Source organism: Nylanderia fulva, unplaced genomic scaffold (genome assembly GCF_048542155.1).
Source record: "Nylanderia fulva isolate GAGA-0341 unplaced genomic scaffold, ASM4854215v1 Scaffold336, whole genome shotgun sequence".
In the NCBI taxonomy this organism is placed as follows: Eukaryota; Metazoa; Arthropoda; class Insecta; order Hymenoptera; family Formicidae; genus Nylanderia; species Nylanderia fulva.
Window position 1 is genome coordinate 29,107 of NW_028190407.1, and position 21,253 is coordinate 50,359.

Here is a 21,253-nt window from a genome sequence, read left to right on the forward strand (position 1 = left end):
ATTGCTTTATAATTTTTGTAAAACAAAAAATTAATTTTTAATTGATTAAAAATTTATTACACGCTTACGAAAAATTATTTTATGCAATTTCATTATAACGTAATGAAAAGTATCCTATATGTTTTCCACTGTACTCGAAAATTACATTTCTGTATCACAATCATTTCAAACATTGTTGTTTTAATTATTTATATATATATATATATATATTTTAGAATCTGAGATCACAATAATGTATTACGGAACGCGCATTCTAGAATTCTCTATCCTCTCCTTCTCCTATGTTAAGGGCGGGTGTGGAAAGAAAATCTTTTGTGTTTCTCATTTTCGTGTGTTTCTTTTATACACTGAGTCACAAGGTAACTGTATAGTGAGAGAAAATGCGATAGTTCTTTCGAGTCTATGGGCTTGCAGTTTAGGTTTAGAGGAAAAGAGTGGACATTTGGTGTGGAGATATTCTGGAATATACAGAAATAGTGCAATATAACGCAATGATAACGTGTTTACCTGAGGAGATGATAACCATTATTCTTGAATACGATAACATAAGTATTGAGGATATTATCAATTTTCGATGCACGTGCCAGCAATTTCGGAAAGCAGCCGGTTTCGTATAGCTTATAGATAAAAAGTTTTTCCAAAGGTAATTGTTTGTTTATGAATATTATTGTAATTTAATTTTTGGTAATTGATCTGTTGCTTAATGGTACATTTCTAAGAAACTATATATACTCCTCATAAAAATTAAATTTATATATATATATATAATTAATATAAAAATTAAATATTTAAAAATATAATATATATAAATACTAAACATAAATGTAATAAATATAATTAAAAATATAAATATAAAATATTAAATAATAGTTTTTAAAAAATACATTTAAATATAAAAAATTATATTGCATTGAAACATGCACAGATTATAGACGAGTGTAATAAATAATACAAACACGGGTATATATTAATTCCATGTAAATAAAATAAATTTTCGTATAGATAATTTCTTCCGCTTTTTCTATTTTCTACACATTGATAAATCTTATTGGTTCCTTTTTGACAGACTTATAATGCAATAAATAAATATAATATAAGTAAAATATTAATATTTATATAATACAGAAATATAATATTATATATAATAAAAGAGAGATAAACTTTGAAATACAATATCCTTTTAGTTTTGCATGTTTGTTTTGTTAATATTTTATTTTTTTTGTTACATAATATATAATAAACACGACCAAATAATAAATATATTGTTTATTTGATTATAACGTCAATCATAATGGTTTTTTATACTAATGGGAGTCTCGTATTAGAGATCTCTATTGTTCCTCAATAAGTCTTAGCAATGGCTAAAGAAATTTCGTGCTTTGTGCACATGTGTAAGACGGCAAAAAATTAAATTTTATCGTTTTCGCGCACGTATATCCGCAGTAGGCTGGTACAGCGTGAATCATATCTTTCTTTATTATTATTTAATATAAATAATAATATAAATTATCATTGTTTTTTATCGTTTTATTCTTTTTTCTACTTTAACCGCATGGTCCGATGATAGTACCAAAACGATCATAAATAATAAATAAATTAGGTTTTTAATTAGTATATTTATATTGAAATGTTTTATTTTATTGTTATTATTATTCCAATAAATTTGTAAAATATTATTTCATAAATATAGAATGTAAAAGTAATAGTATATGGTTATCGTTAAATAATAGAGTTATAAAACGAGATATAAAATATATTGCTTTGTCTGCTACTACCTTTAGTATTAATGTGTATATTTTTGATGCAATATTTAATTAAAATTTAAAATTTTTTCAAGATTGTACAATTTCTACAATAAGGCAAGAAGATTGATATTTCGATGATGTATCTTCCAAACTGTATTTAAGCTTTAGTCAGAATTGAACGAAAAGACGTCGAATCGATATCGATTTAACCAATTTAATACCGATTCGACATCAATTCGACGTCGATTCGACGCCGATTTAACTATCATTTCTAACTGGAACATTTTTTCTTCTAGTTTTAGATGGCTCAATGGCAAAAAATATTACGATAAGATATATAAATATAAAACATATGAGCTAAATCTAAAAGATATTTTGGAATTTGAGGAGAAATCTGTAGAGGAATCTGAGAAGGAACCTGAACAATTGATGATTATGAATAAAAGTTTAAATTTTACAGAAATAGAAATATACAGTGTGAAGCTGTCACGAAATATTATATCTGAAATACTTGATAAGCTTTATGACATGAATGATTCGATAACTCATATAGCAGATTTCGATTACGAATATCAATTAGAAAATACAATGGCACCTGAGTATGACATATATAGAATGAAACAAATAGCTACAAATTTCGGAACGAACACTTGCATCTCTGATGAAATTAAATACTTGTTAACAACCGTCGAATCTTCACGGTATGATTTACTATAAATTAAGTGCTTTGAATATCATAGACTGAAATAATATACTTATTGTTCTGTTTTTTTTTTCAGAAATGCTAATTGTGATCTAACCAAGAGATATTGCAATATGAGATTGTATAATTATTTGAGGAAACATGTGGTGTTTGGAAAGTGGAAAAAATTTTAAACAAAACCAGTTGAACAACAGCTAATGGAACAAACTGCTACTATTTTGGCTCAATATCTTCAACCAGAAAAAGATATATTTTACTTGCGCATAAAAGCATCATTAAATACTATCGCACAAATCCACGGAATTTGCTCAAAAAAGAATATCCCGATTATTTAATATTTGGGACGTCTGCCGAAAATTTTTCCCATTAGGAAAACAACAATATTAATGATAATTATTAAGACGAAGCGGAAGGAACTCAAATTATGGATACACTGCAGGAATATATATTTGGTGAATTCGACTTTCGATGAAACAAAAAGGTAGACGATGATGAATTGGAACTGTTTTGTACAGATAATGTAAGTTATTACAGATTATAATACATAATAATTATAGTCAATTATGCTATAAATATATTCAGTTTAAGGTAAACTCGCGTATGATAACGAATTATAAAATTTTATTTTTTTTTCTTGAAAACTAGTTGATTTTACGAAAATAAAGAAAAAATAAAAAAGTTTCAAAAGGAATCAATATTTGTAACGCATATGTTTGAATAATCATATTCTGTTTAATAAGTTCTAATGAAAAATTAAATATGGATTGTTATTTTAATCTCTCTAAAATAATAAAGATTAAAAAGCAGGGAAAAATAATTAAAAAGATATTAACACACACACACAAACATTCTTTTTGATAGTAATAAAAGTCAAGTTACATTTTTTAACTTGTCCATAATTTTAGAAAAAATTTGAAAAAATCTGTTTTTTATCTTCTTTAAAAAAGTATAACTCCTCAGAGAGAGATAAGATAAACTCGTGCGTGATAGCCGTACCGAAAATATGTCCACAATCTGTAATTTTTCGAATAATCGCTAAATAATACGTTTTTTATTATTCTCAAATATAATTAATAATTACAATAGTATACATGCATATACAATTCGGAATAACAATATAGTAAATATTATACCATGCTCTTATTTTTTATTACTACCAAAATATTTCACATGTTCACTAAAACATATGCTATGACGTCGAATAAATTTTAGTTGAGCTGTTATACTCAACATTATATATAACAAATGTATATAAATATTAAAATTCTCGCAAAAGATTGACTTTTTCTTACAAATTAGAAAAAAAGTTTGTGCTATTTTTTTCAAAAACACTCGTTCTCCCTTCTCTAATTAATTTTTGTATTGTAATTTCCGAAACAAGTCTTAGAAAATAAATATGACGATAAATTATATATGGCAAAAAATATTATATTAACAATATGTCACAGCGTGGCTAGGAGACTTGGTATACGGTGCGATATAATTAAAACTCAATATGAAATATGTATATTTTGGAAACCTAAATAGTAAGTATATTTTATTTAGATTATAAATTATTTAAATTGTTCGACATTTTTACTTTCATTATATATACACACGCACATGTTTACATATGTATGTATATATATATAACTTTACTTGTTTATATATGTATATGTATGTATGTGTATTTATATATGTATAGATGTGTAACTTTTTATTGTTTCCAGTGCAACGAACAGCTTAGGATATGTAAGGTGTTTTTACATAAGTTTGGACAAATTCTCGGATTTTTCTATAAAGATGCCTTTTTCAGAACACTCTCAATATTGCAGAATGTCAGCTATTGAGGTTGGCAATTATTCATAGATGATTTATATTAATTTTAATATTTATTATTTAATGCATTTGCAACATCGAAACCACGAATTTCCGAAACACATCTTATAACTAGAAAAAATATACCATTTCTCACTTTTTTTTTCGTAATCGCAACTTCATTTACGTATACATGTTTATAATTTTATTATTTCTTCTAGTTAGTTGAAAACATTTTTGAATTTGAAAATATTACTTGGAAAATTAATATTTTGAAGATGCCACCAAAGGAAATACCTTTATCAAGTGTATCATTCATTTGCAAGGATGAAAAACGTGTATGTGTCGGCATTATACAATATTAATATACATATATGATAATCATATATGATAATACATATTGATAATCATAAATGTTATTGTTTGTTCTCTTATATTATATTCAATTATATGGGTGAATTATAATTTAATTCACTATTATTCATTTTACTACAAAAGTTCAATTAGAAATTACATAATGAAAATTATTATTTAAAGAATAATATTACAATTTCTAGGGTGCATTTAAATTTAGTAAATTAAATCAGTCGATTGGACGACCAAATAATATCAAATTTGCAGTTGGAATGATCGTAAAACATAATAAAAATAAAAGTCATGAATCTACAAACGGTATTCGTGGTGTAATAATAGGTTGGCACAAAAATAAATTTGGCCTTAAAAAAATATTCATTAGCGACAGTTACCAATTCGGACACAAAATAATCTTCTACTGCTATCTTAGGCCTTTCAATACTTACGCGTATCATGATTTTCTGAAAGCATTCACATATGAACAACCACATTACATAATTTTTACTGAAAAAAACACACTTTGTTTTATAAATGAAGGTAAAATCATTGAAACTTATCTCTTTTTTAAAATATATTTATTAAATTACAAACTCGTCTCTTCTATACGCAATGTAAAAAAATATTTTATTTTTTCTGGTTTATTCCAGACTCTTTATTAATTTAGTTATTCTATTTATTTTATTTATCATTTTTATTTGTTACATTTTTTTTATTATTTCTTGATACAGTTTATTACTTAATCGTAGTTATCATTAATTCATTTCTTATTTACTTATTTTTTTTTAATTTAGACGCTCTGACTGTAACAACTGGATGGGTCGAAAATTACGAAATAGGACGTTTTTTTTGTAAATTCGAAGACACGCATTACGTACCAAATAAAATGATGGCAGAACTTTATCCGCATGATGCCGCTATATAATTGAGGAAAAAAACAATATCAAATACGGTATACAAATGGCCGGCTAACTATAAGCACAAACGCAGTAATTAAAACACGTATATGTACTGTAAATTATACCCATTGTTATTGTAAGTATTATAATGTAAGTATTATCAAAAGGGCGTACATTTTAATCTGTTTCTGAATCATCTGTAACGCAATTGAATAGTAAATTTAACATAATAATATTATAAATAAAATTACTAACAATTTATTAAAGTGTTCTCTTATCTCATTCAAATATTAAAAAATAACTCTTTTAAAATGATAACTCCAAAGTATCACACATATTTACAAGATATATTACAATTTGTAAATCAAAAACTAAATTCTACTAAGAGTCTAATAAGGCTAACTTTTTATTATTAGAATATTATGTCAAAAACAAAATATCAGCTAATAAATCATTGAAACGATACGAGATAAAGAGTGACAAGAGTTACAAAAACGGATAATATTTCTGATTGCGAACGAGATGTTATATATTTATTTAAATACATTATAAATTATATTGTAAAATATTCATTTTGATTACATTTATGTTTTTGATCATCGAACGTTCAGTATGTTAACACATGAATAATTTATAATATCGACTCTGTATTATAATATATTGCTGTCATGACAAACTAAAGTTTTAATCTTAATATTTATAATGATTATTCTGCGACATATATAAAACATACTAAGAGGCATCATAGTACTAGGTTTAAAGAACATCGGAATAATATAAAATTAGATATTACTTCGCCTTCTGCTATTAGCAAACATATGATTTCGATTAGAATAGTTTTAATATTTTACATACTAAAAAACATGTAAAGAAGAAAAAGTTGTCAGAAATGTTTTTCATTAAAAAACTAAATAATAACATAAACTCACAAAAGGATACAGAGAGATTAAATAAAATCTACAACAAAATAATTAAGGTTGTATAAAATAAGCTTATTGATAGTTTTAATATATTGCTGACGATCATCGCTGTTTGACACGTTGATTACTGTCTCTCGCTTTTAATTTCTGCTTTTTGTCATAAAGTGTTATAATGTTTAAAATAAATTAATACAATTATCGCTCGTATATTGAAAACAAAGTGATAAATATAAGGCCAACTTATCGAGCTGAATATTCGAGATGTTCAGTCAACTACCATTTATTACATGTATAAATTATAAAACTACAGTCATTATATTAAAACTAACGCAAATTACAATCATTCTATGAACGTTTCGACCGCACGCGGTCTTCTTCAGTATAATTATTGAAATATAAATTCTTACAATTCACATAATATCGAAATTTAATTATAGTTATTCAGAATCAAGAGTTTTTGAGTAATTAACGCGTGTTTCAATCCGTCCTGTCCAACAATGTTCGCCTCGATATGATCCCTGATTTTGTTCAGATCTCGGATAGTTTCATCGTTAATATGCGAGAAATTAACCCGTTCCGTAGGCGCTATCATCGTTCTTGTTGATAATTTTGCTACTTATTAACAGTTATTAAGGATGACACATAACAAACCAACAATACAGAAAGACAGCTCATTTTAAACTCTCCAACTATTGTTATAATGTTATAATGTTGTTATATTGTTATAATGTTTATTTCGACAAAAAATGTGATTTTTGCGTATATTTAATTTTATAATAAGTAGTAATATTATATAGTAATATTATCATTGCAATTCTGCACTGGGACAGTTTTGTGCGTTTTTTGTTTTTATCTTTATAATTTTTATGTTTAAAATAATTTTTTAGTGTTTCACTTTAAAAGGACTGCAACCACATGGTCGAATCGTCGTGATAGTTAATAAATTGATTTCTTGCTAGTTTGATTGATTATTTAATTATTTCTATTTACTGATTAGCGATTGAAAACAATTACGCGTACAATTTTCTTTGCCTATCCTTTTCAAAAATCTCTAAAGATCAAAACAAGCATTATTTGAAGACTTTCAAACCAAAAAACTTTTAATGTTACCGCAAAGAAGGAAAATTTTTCTAAAAAGAGGCTGCTTATGAAAATGTTCACATTATTCATGTATATATATATATATATATATATATATATATATATATAAATATGTGTATTATAAAACTACTTGAATTCTTTAAAAATCTTAGAAATGTATGTAAGCTTCATGTATGCGATGTTGAACAAAAATAACGTTAAAGTATTTAATTGCAAAACGATGTTTTGAGATAATTAACTTACAGGAATTTAGATTGTACGAAACAAATATTAAACTTTTTATTTTGGCAGGTACAGAACACATCTTTTTCCCACTTTTTTGATTAAAAAGTAGACGAACAAAAGAATGGTAAAAATAAAAAAAAATAACTCAGACTATTATATTAAATGAGACTCAAATCTTTAAAAATATTCAAATTGCAAAAACGTATTTATTGCAACATAAAAAAGTACGATTTTTTTTTAAATATGGCGCTTTTCTGCTTTAATGCTATTCCGTATTCATCTACCTTTTTCTATCTTAAAGGCGCATAGATCGAATAGAAGTATTGAGCTTCCCTTCCCATTTTCGTGGTTTCTTTGATTCATATAGTCACGTGACAACTCATGGTGGGAGAAAGCATAAAAAAGTCTCGATTCTGTAGCTAGTATGAGTTTTCAGGTCTGAAAATGAGGATAGGACAAAGTGCGGAATTCTCTATAATATAGTAAACATAAGATTTGCATTTGTACTCTCTGCAATCGGTAAAAAAAAACAGTATTACGGTAGATTTTTCATACGTTTAGACAATAAATTAATTGTACGGAAATATTGCAATGGCTTCGATACAGTTATTATCTGAAGAGGTGATAACCATCATTCTCGGCTGCAATAATATAAGTATTGAGGATATTGTGAACTTTAGATGCACGTGCAAGCAGTTCCAGTGGGCAGGCGAATCCAAGAAGTTTTGGCGAAAAAAATATTTGCAGAGGTAACTCCGCTTGTTGATACCTTAAAAGATTATGTAAATTCTATAAATTTCAGAGAATATTATAAAAATATTGCAGTCGTAGTATGTTTATCAAATGTTTTGTGAATGTACACAATATATTCTCTTGAGATATTCTCCGAATATTATAAATTCGTATTTGTTCCCCCATGACTTATTGTTTTGAATTAATATTTATAGTTATAAAATTAATATTTTTTATTTCACTTTAATATTTTTTATATTTTTATATACTTTTATGTATTTTGACAGACACATTGATCCAAAAATAAGATCGAAACGTATCCATAAATAAAAAATAACTTTTACAAGAAAATATTTACTTATATATACAAATTACAACGCCAGGTTTATTAATTAGCACATTTTTATTCGATTGTTTTAGTTTATTGTTGCTATTTCATTAATTAGTTTTGTAAAATAAAATTTAAAAATATATATCAATGATGGTGTGAATTTTTAACTTGATATCCTTAATAACTCCAAATTGTAGTAAATTATTTTAAATATTTTACTTATTTGTTTAAAAATTATTAATTATTGATTTATAATTATTAAATTTTGCAATTTTAACATTTAGTTGTATATAAACATTCGAAAGACAGATAATAAATTATTCACACAATATAAAAAAGCAATTATAAAAATTTGATTTTGTTATATCATGTTCTTCAAACATGTAAAAATGTTTTTTATCAAGTTTTAAACGATGTAGGTCCTTAAATAATAAAATTGTCAAACGATATATATACTGCTCTGTCAACTGTTTTAGTATAAATAATCTAAAATTTTTTGAAGGTTGTGCATTTGTTGCAATAAGACAAGAAGATTGACATTTTGATCAATACTTTCTATATATTATGCATTTTAAAAAATGTATTATTCCACAACTTTATTAATGATACAATAGCATTGCCTATAATGGAATTTTCAAAACTTTATTAAAATATTTTCTGTTTCAATTTTAGATGGCCTAATGCAAGTAAGGACTGGTATAAATTTCTCGAAAAAAGTACAAAAAATGAGCAGGAGAAATCTAAACTAAAACAGCAGTATAAAAAATTTTACTTTGTAAAATTGGGAATCCATAGTGCACGTTTTATAAAAAGAATTGTGTCTATACTAATTAATAAACATTATACTATCAATGATACAATAGATAATTTAATAGGTTTTGAAGAAGTATTCAATGTTAAATGTATGAATACAATAAATGATATTTTTAATATATTCAGAAGTGGACCACGTGATCTCACAATGATTGTTTTTCTCATTGATGAAATTAGAACCTGCCTTACTCAATTTTTACGGTAGATTTTAATATATCAATAATGTTATATATAAAGATTATAGAGACTAATGAACTTTTGCACAGTTAATTTGGAACTTTTTTTTAGAAAAGATTGCGATCTAACCAAAAGATATTGCTTTAAGATAATGTTTCACTTTCTGAGGCAATGTTTGGTAAATGCAAAGTGGGAAAAATTTAAAAAAAAACCTCACAGCAAGCAACTTATAGAACGGATGGCTACTATTGTGGCCCAATGGCTTCAGCCTGAAAAAGAAGTATTATTCTCGTCCATAAAAGCATCATTAAATAATATCAAACAAAAAGTACTGAATCAGCTAAGGAACAAATATCCCGACCATTTAATATTCTCTACGTCCGCCGATAAATTTTTATATTGGGAAAACAACAATATCGACGATAATTATTGGAACGAAGCAGAAGGAACCCAGATTATGAATGCACTTCAGGAATATTTATTTGATGACTTTAACTTTCAACAATTGAACTTAGAAGACAAAAAATTGGAACACAGTTGTATAGATAATGTAAGTTATTATAAATTGAAATACATAGTAATAATGACTCCTCAATTATTATGCTTATATATATATTTATATGTGCTTGTTATATATCTTAAAAACACTATCTCTCTCTTTCTCTCTCTCTCTCTCTCTCTTTTTTTTTACTTTTTTTACTTAATTCTCGTAATTTTTTAAATAGGCCGTAGAAAATAAATGTGGTCGAAACGTAATTTTTTTAATAATATATCACAGTGTGGCCAGAAGACTTGGTTTACGATGCGATATAAGACAAAATAATTCAGCACTAATAATATATTGGAAACCCGATTAGTAAGTAATATATATTAATATTAAATTAAGAATTATCTGAATTTTATTATTACATACACGCACATACATCAATGCACATATATTAAATTTTGTTTTTAGTGCCACGAACAGCTTACAAAATGTAAGGTGTATTAACATATGTACCCATCGCTTCAATTGTCATAGCGAATATTCTATAATTCCAATTGATGAGGTTGGTAATTATTTGTATTTAATTAATATTAATTTTGACACTTTTTAATTAATAAATTTGTAATTTTGGCAAAAATACGAGTTATACAAACACACTTTATAAGATGGAGAGAATATACATTTCTCGTTTTCTTCTTTCGTAATCATAGCTTTGTTCTTACGTAATTTTACAATTTTTTTATTTTTTAGTTACTACTAAGTATCCTAGGTGTATTTGAGGATCCACCTTATTACAATAATACTTTCATGCAAACACCACGTGAAATACGTAATTATAGAGAATTCATACATAAAAAGAGTAACCAAGAAGTGTGTAAATACTATTCAAACTATGTTAATATATATATATATATATATATATATATATGTAATAAAAAAAAATAATATCAATACAAAATTAAAATTTTCTTTCATAACATATACGTATAACTGTGCACATATTATTATTTATATTCCTTTATAAATTATATCTATAATTGAATTAGCTGTAATAGAACTTGCTCTGAATGTCTATTTATAAATTACTTAAAAGGAAGTATTATTTAAAATTTAATATTACATTTTCCAGAGTATAGTCTACTCTGATACAGAAAGACAGATAGATAAAAAACCGAAATTTGTGATTGGAATGATCGTAGTACATGAGTGTAAAGGTGAATGTTATCACACTATCTTAGTACATGAGTGTAAAAATAAATATATATACGAGTATAATGACACTAATAAAACCAGTACTGCCGGTGTAATAGTCGGATGGTACATTAATAAACACAAAATTACGTTTGTGAAAAATGAAACAATGTACTCTCGTATGCACTTCAACACTTGTTGTAATTTGGGAGATCCAGATGACCTTATACATTACATAATTCTTACGGAAAATAATGAAATGTGTTGCGTAAATGAAGGTATGAATATTATTAAAAGCATATTTATTTTTAATTATTATATTTGTTCAATATGCCAGCTTATCTCTTTATACACAAAAAATATATTTATGTTTTTGTTATTATATTTTCTTTATTATTATAGTTATTATATTTATTTTAGTCATTATATTTTATTTATGAGATTTATAATTGTTTTATTATTTAATTTTAGTAATCATTAATTTATTTTTTAATCGCGTTTTTTTAATTTAGACGCCCTGACTCTGACATTTGCATGGATCGAAAATAGTGAAATAGGTCGATATTTTAACCAATTCAAAGGCACACATTACGTGCCAAATAAAATGTTGGCAAAACTTTATCCACATGATACCGCTAGAATTGCCACCCGATATGGTAAAAAAGTGGCTACTTATAAGCAGCAGTGCATCACTAACAAATAACGATTCGTCGAATCGACGTCGCCTCAACATCGAATCGACCAATTCGTCGTCGATTCAACATCGAATTGACGTCGAATTGACTATCATTCCGCGCTGAGTAATTAGAGCGCGTAAATGTTATAGTAAATTAAAATTATTATAATACAATAGTAATATCAAAAAAAAAAGCATTAAGATTTTGGGCATCCTTGCGTAACGAGTTAGTAAATTTTAGAAAATTATATTAGAAATAATATCATAGTTAGAATAAAATTGCTAATTACAATATATAGTTATAAATGTAATTTCATTTATTCATTTATTCAAGCAAACAATTTTTTCTCTCTTACGTTATCTAAGTAGTATAATGATTTTAAAATGACAAGTATATATTTAGATTATTCTTATTATATGTATATTTTTCTTAATATTTTTGTAATAAATAAATTCTAATATTTTGTGTAAACAACTTAAGTGTCTCTTTTACACATATATGTACACACAACTACAATTATTATATAATTTATCATTTTAATATTATAATTTTGTGTAATTCTAATTGTTTTTAAATATGTTAACTTTGAAAAAAAAAATTGGTACAATTTTATAAAATATTTTGGAAATTTTTATATATATATTCATATATATTGGATTAAATTTGCTGAAAAACTTTAATTAACTGTTGAAAATTACTTTCAAAATAATTATATAAATATTTGATATGGGCAATGTCCCAATGTTTGATATAGCAATGAGACATACATATGTCATTTGCCTATTTCTCCCCTATATGTAGGTGTACATCTGACTTAATTAAAATTGAAGATTTTTTTGAATAAAAAATTAACTTTTTCTTTTAATATTGATATTACATCGATATCGCTATGCCAAATTTCTAGAGTGTTTAATTTTGAAGTGATTTCTTAGTTTCCAATAAAAATAATTATAAAAATAAATAATACATGTCATTAAATAATTGAAATAAAATTGTCACTAACCAAATTAAAAAATGACATATTTTGATCTTTTTGAGGCAAATTTTGATCACTTTTCTACAGATTAGACAAAACTACAAACACATTTACCGTAAGATTATATAATCTCTAAAAACTCACCTTTAAAAAAAGGTAAAAAAAGGCGACCAGTTAAGGGCACGCCATTAACAAAAATTATCCATTGCAAACCCATGTAGAATCCTATCCTATTGCAAACCCATGTAGAATCCTATGAAAAATTAATCATTGCAAACCCATGTAGAATCCTAGGCAAAATTAACCATTGCAAACCCATGTAGAATCGTACCCATTGCAAACCTATGTAGAATCCTATGAAAAATTAACCATTGCAAACTCATGTAGAATCCTATGAAAAATTAACCATTGCAAACCCATGTAGAATTGTATTAAAAATTATCCATTGCAAACTTATGTAGAATCCTACATTGCAAACCCATGTACAATAGAATTGTATGAAAAATTATCGATTATAAACCCATGTACAATCGTAACAAAAGTAATGAAATAAAAAAAAAATTGCGCCAAGTGAAAGTAGAAACTTGTACCAGTGGAAAATTAAAGTTGCAGACATATATAGAGTCGTATAATGAATCAGTAAAAATTTAAATTTGCAAATGTAGAATCGTACCATAAAAAAACTTATCTTTTAAAAAAAAAGATAAACAAGATGCCAAGTCCATGCGCCATGTGAAAAAGAAATAAAAAAATTTTAGTTAAAAAAACTGGGCGCGCTGCTAAGTTTCAAAATTACAATGCACCTTAAAGTAACATTAATTAATTTAAACACAAAACATATTTTAACTGTAATGAGTTTAAAAGTAACAATTTAATTTTAATATTGTTAGAATATTATTTAGCAGCGCTCCCAGTTTTTTTAACTAAAATTTTTTTATTTCTTTTTCAGATGGCGCATGGACTTGGCATCTTGTTTATCTTTTTTTTTAAAAGATAAGTTTTTTATGGTACGATTCTACATTTGCAAATTTAAATTTTTACTGATTCATTATACGACTCTATATATGTAACTTACTACAAGACCTTCATTGATACTAAGATTTCTAATCAACATAATGATACAATTTGGTTTCAAACGTAATTCATGAGGAGGAAGAGATGGTGGAGATAAACTATTTAAATATTCTGGTAACAAAGCTTCACCTATGTCATCATTGTCACCATTTACAGTACAGTCTATACTTGTATAAATTCGTTCACCAGTTACACCTAATAGTTCTACAACTCTTTTATTAATTTCGTCTACATCAACATTTCTTGCAGAAAGTATCGCACATTTAGTTATTTTAACAAATTCTTGTTTTCGTATTAAATCACCATATATATCTTCCACAATATCAACATTTGTAGATACTATACAACATTTAGGTCTATATTATCATTTAAATCATTTAATAATCCATCTCCCATATCTAATAGAAATTTAGAAAAATCAATTTCCTCTGGAAGAACTCGCATATTTTGTATTAAAGAGAATTTTTTAAAATATTTCCAAGTATAACTAAATTTAATAGAAAGATTTACAATTTCACTTCGAGTAGCATGTTGTTTAACAGGCAAAAGTTGTCTGAAATCACCACCTAATAAAACAATTTTTCCGCCAAAAGGAAAGTCATTATTCATAATATCACTGCAATGTTCGATCCATAATTTCTAAAGCATATCGTGGTGCCATTGGTGCTTCATCCCAAATAAAAATATCAGTTTCTTTTAAATATTGAGCTGCTTTTGATTGGATTTTAATGGAAGATGATGAATCAACAAATAATGGAACGGGCAATCCAAATATCTTATGAACTGTCCTTCCTATTAGGAAGTAAAGTCGCTGCAATACCAGGTAAAAGCCATTGTACACACGCGTTTATTTTTTTTTTAATTCTAGCTAAATGATAGATAGTTGTATATACAAATGTTTTACCTGATCCTCCAGGACAATCAATATAAAAACAGTTATTATTATTATTATTATTGTTAAATCTATTTAATATAATATCGATTATCTCTTTTTGTTTATCATTTAATTGTTTGTATTGGTTATTACCTACTTCCATAATTTTTTCAAATGTCATATAATCCTCTTCTTCTTCATATTCATTTAATTGTTCCATTTGTGGAAAATCAGCAAGACTTTTACCTTCAGTCTAAAGCATACTATTAATTTGGATATATGTTTTATTTTGTCCTTGTAATATACCAAAATGTCGAACGTAATCTTCAGACATTGCTACTTTAAAATTTTCCCATAATTCTTCAGGATATAATGGCTGACAATGTAATAATATACGTACAAATAATCTACGAAGTTGTCGTGGCATCATCCATTCAACAGCTTCATTCATAGCTCGTATCCATTCAATTCATCATCATCTTCGATCAGACCTAAAGCCAAACATGCTGCTGAAAATGATTGACACAATTCTCCATTTACAGTTTTTAAGTCGTTAAAACTTGTAACTCCCTTTACTGTGAGTAATAATAATCGTAAATGAAATAATTCTGTTTGTGTTGGACTAACGGAATACATTCGTCCTACACAATTATAATGACTTTTACGTTTAGCCCAACGCGATACATTTATGCCATTAATTTTCTCCTTTTTAAATGTATAATGTTGTGGAATTTCTATGTATAGATATTGTCTTGCTTCCTCATCGCGTATGTTCAATGAGAAATAATCTATCAACATAGTAACCTGATTTAAAGCAGAAATCATAACGTCATCAATATTTTCATTTTCAATTATAATATTTTGTTCATTAGGAAGATGGACTGGCAATCGCATTATAGCGTGACTTTTATCTTGTAACTTCTTACCAAGAATACGCCAACTGGCTTCCACAGGTCCAACATAACGAGCTTCGATATAATTATGTATTTCATCATGATCAATAATTACATTTTCTGTTATTGGTTCAATAGTTACGGCAGCAACATCATGTCCTTTATATATATATTTATACAGATATTTAACTGATTTTATACTTGAAACTACTTCAACGTTAATATGACTATTAAATATAATCGATAAAGTAGGACAATATGGAACAACATAACGATTATCGACTATATATCCGCCAGAACGTTCGAAATTTTTACCATTATCTCGACGACGATAATAAGGATAAGCATTTTCATCCATTCTAGTTTCTTCAAGAAAAGGTTTTGGATAATGTTTCGAACAACATCCATCTACCAAACACCAATCACCACAAGGTCCATGAATCATATGTCTCATAACTATATCATGTAAAATACGATTCTCGCATGGATTCGGAATTTCAGCAGAAATATATTTATCAACAATTTGTGGAGTTGTTATTTTAAAGTAATTAACATATGAATATGTGGTAAACCAACCACGTTTTTGAAATTCAATAACATACACAAACGCTGCTATTTCACCAAAAAATTTTTGTTTAACGATTAAATCAATTAAATAGTCCTTTTTATATTGAATACACGAGCACAAATATCAGGTCTATCAGAAGCTTGTTAGACCAGGTAAAAGGTTTTCCTCGATTTCTCGCCATTTTGGATTACAAGTCATGGTAATGAAAAGGTCTGGTTTACCAAATTTACTAACTATTGCCATTGCATCTTGATAATTTTGTAACATATTACGCGGCGATCCAATAAATGTTGAAGGAAGAATAATCATTTTTCCAATACGACCATTCAAGTTATTCGCCGTAGTTTGTAAGTAGTCTTTTAAACCTTGATATGTTTCACTGCGTAATTCTTTTTGATGATTTTTACAATAATCAATTCTATCTTTTTCCATTTTAACATAACTATCTACAAGCCACTGCTGAAATAAGCGACGTCCTAGTAAAAAAACGTTAAATTCATCACGAATAGCCATACGATATTTAATATATTGTCCTCTAGTTATTCGTCTATCACTATTTAATTTTTTTAAATCACAATGCCATCCTTGAGTACCATATGGATAAAACAATGGATATACCCATGGTTCAACATTTGGATCCATAATACTAACTTTTTGTAAAGTTTTAGTATTTCTATTACGTATTGTAACGTACGATTCTGGAATTTCCCCAACAGCAGTTATACAAAAAATAGCAGCAACTTCATTAGTTCTTCGAGCATTATATCGACGTCGATCCATACCTGGTCTTAAAATAAATGATAATTGTAATTCCGGTAACAATTTACCAGATTCCATTTCTAAACGTCGTTGATTTTCTAATTCCTCACCCATCATTTGATAAGACTGAGAAAATACATTAATTTCTCGCATTATATATTCAAGATTTTGTAAAATTTTAAAATCTAAATATGAATTTTTATTAAGACGATGCTCTATTGCTTCATTTGCATCCACAATAAAAAGTTGACCATAAGTAGGACTTTCATTTTGTGCAGCGTATAATGTTGTATTAACTTGATAATATATCTGTCCCTGTATCTTGAAACAATATGGACCAGGTCGTCTATTTTGAAAATTCTTTAAATTAGCGTTAAATGATGCAAACGAAAATGAACTATTATAACTACGAATATGTTGAAAAAAATCATTAGATTTTACATGAGTCCCATCAAATAAATCACGAATTAATTGTGGAAATTCAGGTAATGGTTGTAAATATACTGCACCATGATTACAACAGTCATGAAAGGAGCTTCCTCTATTAGATATTTTTTCAGACGCAAAATGTTTTGCATTGCAATGAATACAAGATACATCCATAGAACCAATATAACAATATTATTAATTAATATTATATCATCATTATTTAAACAAGGTTGATTTTTTTGCCGTGATCGATAATAAGATTGACGTTCTGCAAAAGATTGTTGACACACTGATTTAAGATTTTTAAAACTTTGTTCTTCATCTAAATCTATTATTATATGATTATCACGTGATGTACCAGCAACACAAATATTACGATTAACTGATTTTGTTACATTATTTAATGCTTTTATAATTTGATTACGACGATATTGATTTTCTGCTTTTTTTTTTAGAACGTTGTTGTAACTCCTCTTCTTCTTCTAAACTATGCTGTATTTTGCGTTTCGGCATTTTATAAAAGTAATAATATATAAATATATATATATATATATATATAATATATATATATATACACGTATGTTTTCCGTGAAAAGTATATATATTATTGAAATTTAAACAAAATTATTAATTTATAAATTGATCGTAAACTTATTAAAATTTAATTATTTTATAAAGTTTAAAAATATAAATATATATATATACCGAACACACAGATTAATATATTATATGCTAATTAAAATAAGAAAATACATTTACTTAAATATTTAATAATAATTAAAGAGAAATTAATAATAAAATTTATAAGTTAGGTATTTAAAAAAGTTTAATTTTTGAAATTTTTAATGCAAAAATAAACAAAAATTTATTAAATATATTAAATATATTAAAATAATATTATAGATTGATTATTAAAATTTGAATAAGCTATTAAAATTCAATCTTTTAAATTATTAAATATTAATTTGTGAACTTTAAAGTTTTTATACAAAAATTAAAATCAATATTATAATCAAGATTATCATTATCATAATTATTGTCATCATTATTATCATCATAATCATAATCATCATCATCATTATCATTATAATCATTATTATCATTGTCATCATTGTTATCATCATCATCATCATTATCATCATTGTCATCATTGTCATCATTATTTATTTATAAATAATTATAAATACAAATTTATATTAATGTACAGTATAAATATATTATATTATAATATAATTATATATTAATAGGCGATATTAATTAATAAATATTAATTAGTTTATATGTTTTAAGTTAAATTAAATAAAAATAAATTAATCAAATTAAATTAAATTAAATTAAAATTAATTAATCAAATTAAATTAAATTAAATTAAATTAATTAATAAATAAATTAAATTAAATTAAATTATTAATAAATAAATTAAATTAAATTAAGTTAAGTTAAATAATATTAAATAACATGTTAAATAATTAATTAAATAACATATATTAAACTATTAAGTAACTATTAAATAACAGTAAATCATGAAATAATTTATACTAAAAATATATATATAGGTATAATATTATTAATAATATTTATTAATTATAATTATAATATTTTTTTATTTTTCTTTTAGTTCCTTTTTATTTATATATTCTTTGTTTTCTTTCTTCTTCTCTATTTTTCTTTCCTTCTCTTTCTTATATTTTTCTTATATTTCGTTCGTTTTAACTGTAAATAAAAACGTTTACATATTATACATATTAATTTTATATATACAGGTTATTATTTTAGATCTATTATTTTTAAAAATGCAATTGCTTATCTTAAAAATAAAACATTTTAAGAAAAAATATTTTGTATAAGTTTTATCTTTGAGGGGGACGTAAGACAATGTGATTAATTCATTTAAAGATTATATAAAAATTACTTTCAATTTTTTAAATGAAACATTATTTTTCATTAAATTGTAGTTTACCTAGAAAGTTTTCATATACACTAATCTTCTTTTTCCTTTCTCTCTTTCTTTTAATTATTCTCCGTCACTTTTTTTCTTTCTCTGTTATATATATAATTTATAAACTATAAATTAACATATATACATATATATATATATATATGTATATATATGTATATATATGTATATGGGGCATTCCATACCACACAAATAGACCACTTTTTTCCATAAACATTTTTTATTTGCTTCATTTTTTAAATATTTTTGCACTTATTAAAAGTAGTTTCCAAAATTAATTTCCATGATTTTTTTTTAGATTTTTTTTTCTATTCATACTTGAATTATGTATTTCAAAACAATTTTATTATTTTTTTTCCCTTAATGAGATCCTTTCGATTTTTTTTTTAAATTGATAACATTTAAGACTTAAATACAAAATTTTTAAGTCATAAGTAAAAAGGGGATTTAAATAACTTTGATTTTTTAACACCATTTTTTGCAATTTTTTTCCTAAAATCACATTCTTTAATTTTTTACATTACTAAAATAAAAAAGAAAGAGTTTACAAAGATAATAATTACTTATTTTAAAGTATTAATAATCGAGAAAAAATTCTAATATTATTTAAAACTATTTTTTTGCTATTTTGCTAAAAAATAATGTTTATTAATTTCTTAGACGACTGGTATCGAAAAAAAAACTTTGCAAATAAAAGACATTAATTAAATAAAACATAAATTTAAAGTGTAAGACAGGCAATAAGAGTCAAATCGCGGATGACAGTACGTTATCCCAACGAAACTAAATTTTTTCGTTAGAATTAAATACTTGTGCACAAAGCACCAAATTTTACTTGGTCACGGCCAAGATTTAAAATTGGAATAATCTCTACAAGAGATTTAATTCAATACATCCTCTGTTCCCCCCTAAGGAAATAAATGCACTATCATCCGCGATTTGGCTCTTATTTTATTAAAAATTATAACATAACATTTATTTTTTAATAATTTAAATAATTTATTAAAATAATTTATTTTTTAATTATTTTCTTTTTCTTTGTTATAATTTTTAATAAAATGTATTATATTTAATTAAAGTCTTTTATTTGCAAAGTTTTTCTTTCGATACGAGTCGTCTAATAAATTAACAAACATTATTTCGAGCAAAATAGCAAAAAAATAGTTATAAATAATATTAAAATTATTTTTCGACTACTAACATTTTAAACTATATAATTATTATCTTTGTAAACTTTTTCTGTTTTATTGGAGTAATATAAAAAATTAAGGAATGTAATTGTCGAAAAAAAAAATTTCAAAAAATGGTGTTAAAAAGTTGAAATTATTTGAATCCCCTCTTTGTTTATGGCTCAAAAATTTTGTATTTAAGTCGCAAATGTTATCAATTTTTTAGAAAATAATCGAAGGGATCTCATTGAGGGAAAAAAATAAATTAGATTAAAATTGATATGATCGTTACGGTGGTATGAAATTGCAAAATACTACTATTCAAGAATGTCTAAATATTTTCAAATCATGGAAACAACTTTCAATAAATGCAAAAACATAAAAAAAATAAAGCAAATAAAAAAG

The 21,253-nt window shown here is 25.2% G+C and overlaps 2 protein-coding genes across 2 annotated transcripts; one reads left to right on the forward strand and one right to left on the reverse strand.

Annotated features, from left to right (window-relative positions):
- Window positions 1-8,332: 8,332 nt before the first annotated feature.
- Window positions 8,333-12,175, forward strand: LOC146722287 (uncharacterized). The gene is made up of 8 exons (XM_085485041.1): window positions 8,333-8,490; window positions 9,477-9,560; window positions 9,906-10,344; window positions 10,520-10,650; window positions 10,750-10,843; window positions 11,032-11,151; window positions 11,411-11,750; window positions 11,985-12,175. The coding sequence occupies exons 1-8, from the start codon at window positions 8,333-8,335 to the stop codon at window positions 12,173-12,175; spliced, it is 1,557 nt and encodes a 518-aa protein (XP_085341167.1).
- A 3,345-nt stretch (window positions 12,176-15,520) lies between these two features.
- On the reverse strand, window positions 15,521-16,420 carry LOC146722288 (uncharacterized). Its single transcript, XM_085485042.1, has one exon. The coding sequence runs from the start codon at window positions 16,418-16,420 to the stop codon at window positions 15,521-15,523; it is 900 nt and encodes a 299-aa protein (XP_085341168.1).
- Window positions 16,421-21,253: the final 4,833 nt, after the last annotated feature.